General features: G+C 38.0%; 1 protein-coding gene across 1 annotated transcript; it reads right to left on the bottom strand.

The window, feature by feature from the left end:
* Positions 1-3,751: 3,751 nt before the first annotated feature.
* On the bottom strand, positions 3,752-4,384 carry LOC149244919 (uncharacterized). Its single transcript, XM_089436697.1, has one exon. The coding sequence runs from the start codon at positions 4,382-4,384 to the stop codon at positions 3,752-3,754; it is 633 nt and encodes a 210-aa protein (XP_089292823.1).
* Positions 4,385-9,670: the final 5,286 nt, after the last annotated feature.

Raw genomic sequence — 9,670 nt, 5'->3', positions numbered from 1 at the left:
AAAGGAGGTTGGATCTGTTGATCAGTGTTAGGTCTCTGTAAAATTTGAGTTTGAGGGGCTCTTCTAAACTGATTATGTGGTCTGACAACAACTTTTTGTATGGTTCTAGGCTAAGTTTCAATATTAGAAATCCTATTATATAGGTTTCTAAGTAATGATGTTATCTCATCTATTTTCTGATCATCATTTTTGGTCTTTGAGGAAGATCCTTCCTCCTTAGCCTTCATTTTTCTTTCAGCCTTTTCAGCCTTGGCTTTGAGTTTAGATGAAGCTGATCTATTAGCCTCAACTTCTATAACGTTAGTTTGCATATCCTAAAGGGTAGGAGATGTCCTTTCCCTCAGCATGACTACAAAGTCATCATCAAAGGCTTTGGAAAACCTAACCTTTGCTGCTGCAACAGGAGGTTTACAATCAGGAGGCATTTTGTGGTAGAGTTTATTGAATCGTTTAATGAAATCTGCCACAAGTTCTCCATGGTTCCTTTTAAGCTCTTCAAACTCAGTAAGGTAGTAAACTAGATCCTTTTTGACACCCCACTGATTCTTGAATATAGTAGTTAAATCATTCCAGGACTGAATTGAATTAGCCCTCAGTTGCCTAAACCATATCCTAATATTTCCCTCTAAATACTGAACAAATAAACGCATGTATACATCATCATGCTCTATATTCAAATTATCTACAAAATCTAGGAATGAAGTTATATGATCTTCTGCAGACAAGCCAATTTCACCATTAAACCTAGGTGGGTGTTTCAAATACCCATCAGGAAAATTGTTTAGCTGGTTGGGAAGTTGCAGAGCAACATATCGAGCTTGGATTATAGGTTGAAATTCCATATCTAAAGATGAAGAAGATGATTCAGTAGAAGAGGTAGGAAATGATGTACTGGAGGATGAAGAGGAAGGTGGTGAAGCAGTGGGTGAAGATGGAGGTGTAAAAATGGGAGGAGGAGAATGAGAAAGTGGAGGAGGCCTAAAATTTTTCAAAGGTGTTTTTATTACTAACTTCTGAACCTCTGTTTCAACCTACTCTTTACTTTCAAACAATGGGTTTGAATATACAGAGAAGGTTTCTTCAAGTTGGGAAGAAGTGGATGGGAATGTATAATGAGTGGGGGAGATAAAATTAGTTGGTTTTAGCTCCAGTAAATGTACATCTAGTTCTTCCTCTGACTTGGGAGAATCTAAAAATATTTCAGGAAGTTTGTAAGATTCCAAAGATTGGACTAAGAGAGCTAACTATAGATCAACTCCTTTAGATAAAAGTTATAAAACCCTAGGTGTTATATCAACCAAATCTAATTGGGATGGAACAGAGCTAAAGGGATCAAAAGCTAGAATATCTTCAGGTTGTAATGGTACAGAAGAAGAAGTAGAAGCTTCAAGTCTCCTTCTAAACGAGGCCTCTCTCACCAGTCTCTCAGGATCAGATAAAGGAGATATAATTTGAGAGTTAGAGTGAGATCTGGTATGTTTTGAAGGAGTTAGCTTGGTCTAGTGGAGTAGCCAGGTGAATGATTTTTAACCTACAAATTATTTATTCACCTTAAAGAAAAAGTTTTTAATCATTGTCTCAGGGAAAATAGTTCAATTTTCACTCCTCGCCAACAATGCTAGTCTGATGTTGTCCTCTAAGATGAATTCAAGTCAATTATTCATGCCATAGCATCCAAAATATTTTTTTGGTTTTTAAATTTATGGATGACCAATGATATGAATTATTGAAAACAGGTACTTAAGCCTGAACAATTACTAAGCTAGATGAAAGGGTTGTTATTTGTCTAGCTATAGTTAAATTGGTTTAAAGTGAATGAATAGTAGAATATTGATGAATTATAAATTGCTAAATATTCATACAGAACATTTGATTGGTTATAAGCAAAGAATAAAGGCAAACAACGTTTCCTGTAGAACAAAATATATTCAAACAAATGTAGATTTGTGTGACAATTAATTGATATAGGGGAGTTTATAATAACAACTAGACTTATAAGATAGTCCCTAGTTATTGCTGATAACTTCACAGAGGATTTAAGACTGACTGATACTCAGTATGATCTTACCCATATCTCTACATAAAGACTTAAATATATGAAGCAATACATAATGAAATAAGCTCATATGAAAACATACAAGAAGATAGAACTATAGTAGGAAAATTCATAATCCTTTCATTGACTTTGCAAATCTCCAGCTCGGTCACAATTTTGTTCTCAAATCTCGTCCAAGGGTTAAAACCTTAATAACTCAAAGGAGGAGTTATTTATACAAAAAATTCTACTAGATATTTTCAAAACAAAATACAAAATAGTACAAAATTGTAGGAATTTCAAAACTGCTAAGTGTTGCAGCTATCCTTTAGGAATCTGTTGATGATGTGGTCCCCAAAACGTTCTTCCATGTTTTCCTTTAGTTGTTGATGAAAGTTACTCAATAACTTCACACAAGTAATCCCCGGTCTTCATTTGGTATGGAAAGATTTACTAATTTTCTGTAAACTTCATCAACCTGGGTGTATTTCTCAAAAGTGGGCTTATTTACAAAATGATGTTTAATTTCATGCTTAATAGTCAAATCAAAATCTAAATCTTATAATTCTTGCTTCCCTGGAATATGCCCATTTTTTTTTCCCATGGGAAAAAGTCGTAATTTCTATTAATATAAAGAAATTGCATTTTGTAGATGCCAAATGCATATTCATATGGAGGCTAAGGAGCCTGACGAGTTCACAATCTATAGATCTTAAGGATTGTCTGTAATGTCTGCACGCAGGGAGTCCACAAAGTCTGTACTAGTTGTAACTAAAAGATGATCAAAATTTAAGTCCTGCTCTACGCAGAGAGCAACAAAAAACTGTACGTTACCAAAAGAAGAGTTGTTACTCATGTCCGAACAGAGGATATATATACATGATAATACAAAAAAGTAGAGCTTGTTTATATGTGGGCCTTATAGCCCATTTTCTATAAGATCATCAAAAGGTCTATGGTAATGCTGGTAGAAAGTTCTGTCTATCTCCTCCTGTATCAACCAGTCATTTCCTTGTCTGTGTGTTGCCTCTTTGGATAGTTGATCTGCATCTGAGTTTTGTTCCCTGTAGATGTGTCGACAGACAAATGATTATGAAGATGTAATCAGTCTTTTAGCTTCATCTAATAAATGCCTCAATGAAAATGCATAGCAATGTGATGCATCATTCAGCCAGTTGCAAACAATTTTAGAATCTCCATAAAGTTGCAGGTGTCTGCACTGTTTTTGTAATGCAAAGTAAATAATATGTTTTGTTGTGCACAGTTCAACAAAGTTATTGGTGCCTCTGCCTAGGTTGATTTGGATCTTGTAGCAGTGCGATTCATTGAGGTAAAGGATGGCACCACCCCCACAACCTGCTTCCTGAGCAGAGCCATCAAAATATGCCCAGGGCTTAGATTTGTCTATGATTTCAGGTCTGATGGTGCGGGGGGGGCATTGGTTTCCACTTCGGGTAGCAAATCAAAATCGGCGATCGTGTGGTGTAAAATGACAGGCCAATGGGGGTTCTTTAAATTGAAGATGGCCTAGTTACGCGCAATCCATAATGCCCAGCATACAAGCAGTGGCATATTAATGAATTTTCTTGAGTGATTTTGACACCAAATGTTCCAAGCATCCATGAGATTGTGCCCTTGCCAGTTTTTTAAGTTTGGATAGTGAGTGATGATGGATTGCCAAAATTCCTTAGCTGTGTTGCAATTTAAAAAGAGATGCTATGTACTTTCTTCTTCCTTGCGGCAAAAATGGCACCAGAAGGGACCATAAAATGATGTCTTCATTAGATTGGTCCCAGTAGGGATCTTGTCGAAGAGAATGTTCCACATCAATAAGCGTGTATGAGGTGCTGCCTTGAGCTTCCAGAGCGTTTTCCATGTTGGGAGGATGTCTTGTGGCTTGAAAGATTCCATGAGCCTTATATAACCATGTCTCGGGGTGTATACTCCGTGTTTTGCAAAGGCCCAGATTATCTCATCCGGTCCTTTTGTGAGTCTGATATGTGCCTGGGTAAGGGCATCCGTGTAATCCTGCCATTCATGATGCCACTGAACTGGTATCTCCAAAGCTCGTGCTGATACCCATGCCTGCTGAAGAAAGGAAGAATTGTCGTTGTCGCCGATGTGCTTGATGTGTGTTACTCCTCTGCTGTGTAGGTATCTTAAAATGCCTGCAGATAATCTATGGGCATTGCCACAGCCAACCCATGGGTCCAAACAGATTCGAACAGCATTACCTTCCTTGATGCGCCATGTAATTCCTTCACGCAGAAGTGGTAGTGAGCCGATAACCGCTTTCCAGATATTAGATATGTTATGTCTTGATTCATGCTGCTGACGGAACCAGTCCATTCGATGCAATGGCTTGATGTATTTCACTTGTGCAACTCAGGACCAGAGACTGTTTGTGGCGAGGAGTTGCCAACCGAGCTTGGCCGCCAATGGTCTGGAAAAAAAATCAAGCCTCTTTATGCCCCACCCTCCCCAACTTTTGTGTTTTGCAATGGTGTCCCATTTAACCCAGGCAAATAGCTTCCACGGTTGGTGTCCTTTCCATAGAAATCTATAGCATATACTTTGTAATCTACTCAAAATACCTTTAGGTATCTAGGCCAAGGTAATCCAGTAGACTAGAGTGGCTTCAATTACGGCTTTAATGAGAATCAATCTGCCTGCCCGAGAGAGATATTTATGATACCATACCTGTAGTCTTTTTTCCACTTTCGCAATGAGCCAAGTCCAGTTCGCAATCCTGTAACCGAGAGGTTTTAGTCTAAATCCCATGTATTTTATGCCTTCTGCCAAGTTCAAAGAGGTGAACGGGAAGCGTTGTGTTGCGAAGGTGAACTCATGTTGAGTGCATCCAACAGTGGTAATTGTGGATTTGCTATCATTTATCATCATTCCTGTAGCTTGTTGAAAAAGAATGATTAAGTTCTGAAGAGTTGTGGTGTCCCCAATACTGCCATTTAAGAATATCAGAATATCATCAACAAATAATAGATGAGTGAGATAAAAGTTTTCAGCGATTTTAATGCCAGTCAGCTGATTTCTATCTCGAGCAGATGTAATAATCCTACTTAATCCTTCCATAATAAGTAAGAATAGCAGGGGCGAGAGAGGGCATCCCTGTCTGAGGCCCCTCTCCGAAGTGAAAAAGATTGTAGCTTCGCCATTGAGAAGCACACTGTAGGATACATTAGTAATACAGCTCATTATCCATTTGATATAATCATAGGGAAAGCCAAGATGGGTCAACAGTAGTCTGATGTAGAGCCAGTTTGTTCTATCGAACGCCTTGGATAGATCCACCTTAAGAATCATTCCTTTCTGCTTTTTGAGCTGCATTGAATGCATGAGTTCTTGTGCTGTAGCAATAGCTTCATGAATTTGTCTGTGATGAAGGAAGGCAAATTGCTCTGGAGATATATGACGAGAAAGAATAGGCTTCAGGCGATTGGCTATGATCTTGGCAATGATCTTGTATAGACAATTACATAGGGATATGGGTCGGAAATCATTGAAAGAGACAGGATTGTTCGATTTAGGGATAAGTGCTATGAAAGTGGATTTGATGGCTGAGGATATTCTACCACTCCTTTTGTTGTTCTCCACAATCTTGAGAAGGTCATTCCCCAGTATTTCAAAAAAAGCAATGTAAAACTCGATGGCCCACCCATCTGGTCCTAGGCTTTTATCTTTTTTAAACCATTTTATAGTTGCCTCCAATTCTTCCATAGTTACTTCCTTTAGTAGATCTTCCGAGTCTTCTTGTAGTACAAACCCAGGGAAATGTTTAGCCACCCTCATGATCTCCATGATGTTTACATCTCTAGGAGCTTTGTATATACCTCTGAAGTGCTCTGTTGCTAGCCTGGCCAGATTCTTCTGAGATGAAACTGTCTGCCCCCGCTCATCCCGCAATTCCCAAATAGTATTGATGGTTTTGCGTCCATTGGAAAATTTATGATAAAACTTCGTGTTATCATCTCCCTCTGTGAGCCATATTGCCCTGCTCCTAAGCCTCCAACTTTCTTCTCTTTCCTTCAGAATATGTGAGCGCTTCGCGATGAGGGAGGAGTACTGTTCTTTGCTCTCAGGAGTGGGGAAGGTGCCATCTGATGTGTCCTCATGCGAAGCGATGACCCTTTCAGCCTCCCTCAGAGTATTGTCATCACGGATACGCTTCTGATGTGCCCAGTTTTTAGAGATCCTCTTAAGTTCAGATAATTTCCTAATGAAGCCTTCTGTATGACCCTCATTTTCCATAATAGGGTTGGTCTGCCAATAGTTAGTTACCAACTGTATGTATGAAGGGTCCTTTAACCAAGAGGAATTAAATTTGAAGGGGCTCTTGATCTTATGATTAATGTCGGCCATTTCCAAGAAAATTGGTCGATGGTCGGATATGCCACCAGTTCCAACCCATTGACGAATGCGGGGAAGTCTGTTGTGTAGTGACTCCTTGATAAGGAACCTGTCAAGTCTTCTGGCCAAGCTTTGTTCTCCACTGCGGTTGTTTGTCCAAGTATACTGTAACCTAGCAGAAGGAATGTCCACCCACTGATGATCCTCGAGTAGATTGGAAATAGTGTCTGATAAGGAGTCTACCTGCGCCGAGTGCCCCCAAGATTCACAGAAACCCAATGAAAAGTTTAAGTCGCCTCCAAGTATAATGTTATCTGCCTATATAAGGAATATGCCCATTTATACCTACACATTTTTATTTATCAGTGGCTATGGTATAAAGATTCTCGCAGTATTCTTCCAGACATATCAACCTGTCGTTTGGGGACACTAATCCTGGCAGTCCTCTTTGATTCATTAAATTAAATTTAAAATGAAACCTTTAGACATAGGTCTTCAAGGTTTGACACTTAGTCTCTAACTGAGTCATCAAGTTATTTTTCTGCAACACCTTCTTGATTTTCAAGATGGTTTCTTTTTTGTCCAGTATTTGAATCTGCTCCAACTCAACCCTCATTTTTGAGTTAAGAACTATGATCATGTTTGCATCTTCACTTGGTTTATCTTTGAGAAGCTGCTTGACTTCATCAATGGCTACTTGACATCTATTTATGAGTTCCTCTTGCTAAAAAATGATCTGAATGGAAGGTCATACTTCATTTATGAGGGCCAAGGTCTGATCCATCAATGACTGGCTCTGCAACTCTTCAATTCTTCTGTTCAATCTATGTGTTTTCTAAATTTCCTCAACATACAAACTATCATTATTTATTTTCTAAGCTCCTAGATTCTACAATTTCTTATGAAGTCTTTCATTCTCTTACTTCTGGTGAATGAGCTCCTGTGAGAGATTTTTCAAATCCTCTGCTGTCGATGAAGATCCCCCTATGGCTGATGTAGATTATCCTATTGTTCTGGACACTGTAATAGGGATAGTTGTGATGGGAGCTATAGCTAATTGAGTAAATTTCTCTTTTTCCTTAAGAAATTTCTCAATCTGCTCCTCCATAGCTTTAATCTATACATTTTGCTCAATTATCAGTTTGAACATTTCTTCTGTGTGTTGTTCATTCTCTGCTATCTCCTTGGTCTAGGGGTCCTCTATAGAAGGAAGTTTCAACTATTTTCTTAATAATGCAATATAGGTGTTCTTCTGTCTAATAATATCTTCAGCAACCTTGACATCATTAGGGTCATATCCAATCTTAATTACTAAGTACTCCAATGACTTAACCCCGTTGTCTTTAGATAAAGATGATATTTTCTTGATCTTCAATTGTGATTGCACATTGATAGATCAATTTTAAGCTGTCAAAATTCCATAGCAGTGTTGGTCATGGTTGAGAACAACATCTCACCAGACTGTCTATGCATGTCCATTTTATCAATTGGATGTATCTGATTTGCATCAAATGTAAATACAATTTTCTTATAATCAAAAGAACCTTTAGGAAAAGTGACTTGAGCCTGCAGAAAGGCCATTTGCATTCTTCCCTTATCATTATCAAATGTTTTCAACAATCTTTGTTGTGAAGTGGAAGTCTGCTTCCAAAATTGTGCATAAACATTATCTTTCAAACCTTCATTCTTCTACTTGATTTCAAGGAAGTTAGTGAAAAAATTTGACTCCTCTATTTCACTTGCTCCTGCAGATTGAGTAATTTCTAGCAAATTTTGTGAAGTAGAAGAAGAAGGAGTAGTAATTACAGGTTCCTTTGTTCCTATAGATACCTGTGAATCATCCAAATTGATGATAATAGGTTATTTTTGACCCTGATTAGTAGTAGTAATTGTAGTTCCTTATGATTCAGTCCTTGATTTATTCTTATAGTGCAGTAATTATGTTTCTCCTATTGTTAACGATGATGATCCTTCTCTAGGCCTCTTGTCATGCTTAGTTTTAGAAGTAGGAGTCTAAAGAGTAGAAGGAGGTATAACCTTTTCTTCTGCTTCTTGAAGAGTATTCTCTTCCCATTGTTCCTGATTTCTAAACTTCTCAATCTCTGGCCTAGGTGTATGATTTTAAGGAGTGGTTTTGAGTTCCACCCTTAAGTATGAAATAATGTTGAGTGAATCATAGGACCCATCTGTTTTAATATAGCATCTTCCTCTAAACCAGTTGATTTGGTGTTGCAAATGAATGATCCAAATTGTGCCTTTATCTTGAACTATGATCTCCTCTTACCTGAGATGAAATGCAGCTCATCCATATTCATCATTTGTCTGATATATTCCAGAGAGAAAATTCTCATTGGAACATATTTTGGCAACTTATATGGATCCAACTCACAGCCATATACTGTGATCTTTGTGTAGTTCTGGTAAAGATACCAGTATCCTATTCTGACTTGATCACTGAGGTGCAAAATCCTTTTAATTTTTGTGCTAATTCTGGGTTCACTCTGACTACTGAGAAGTTGTGCAACTGGGTGAATGAAACAGTCTATGAAGTCTGAAAAACTGAACTCAGTTGAGTTCTTTCTAATCAATGAATTCTAGTGAATAACTGCTTGATTCTCTTGTTGATCATCCTGCTTGTGCAAAAAAATAGGCAACCTGCTCCCTATTGAAAAATAAACATATGAAATAGAATAGAGTGTTTAAACACTCCTTCAGTAGTGAGGTTCATCAATTTCTAATGCATAGCTTCATCCAAAAATTGACTGTAGTTATACATGAAGGCAGGCTTGTTTTCTTTGGAAAATATGGACATATAGTCAAGGATAGCTTCATCTATCCACTAGTCTGGTTGGTATCTTAACAAGCAAGAAATAAGGGAAATTATATGTTTGGCTCTTTCAGGGAACATAGATGCTGGGTAAGGAGGATTCTTCTTGGGGAGCTCAGCATCTTCAAGGAGAAAGATCTCAAATATTTGAGCTCTCTAAGGGAAGGTCAATTTGTGATATAGGTTGATTAAGGCTGCAGTGGAGAAAAATCTAAGGGAGTCACTATCAGGTATCAGAAGCATTTTGTTTATGGTTTCTGCAGAAATAGTTATTAGAATGTCTCCATTCTGAGCTACTACTATTCTCTGTAAAGGATTATACTTGGATTGGCACCAGATAACTAAATCAGGAAAGGAATAAGTCTAGGGAAACATGTACAAAGGTAAATTGGATTCCCAAAAGTTTATTTCATCCTCAGAATCAAAGTAGGCCTGCTTCAGTA

This window comes from Pinus tabuliformis, chromosome 7 (assembly GCF_031772625.1).
Source record: "Pinus tabuliformis cultivar Carrire ecotype Pingquan chromosome 7, CPIR1, whole genome shotgun sequence".
Classification (NCBI taxonomy): Eukaryota; Viridiplantae; Streptophyta; class Pinopsida; order Pinales; family Pinaceae; genus Pinus; species Pinus tabuliformis.
This window is presented reverse-complemented; position numbering and strand designations above follow the sequence as displayed.

What these genes read in the sequence shown, in the direction of transcription:
- LOC149244919 (XM_089436697.1), bottom strand. Translation starts at nt 4,384, where the DNA reads ATGGACTGGTTCCGTCAGCAGCATGAATCAAGACATAACATATCTAAT.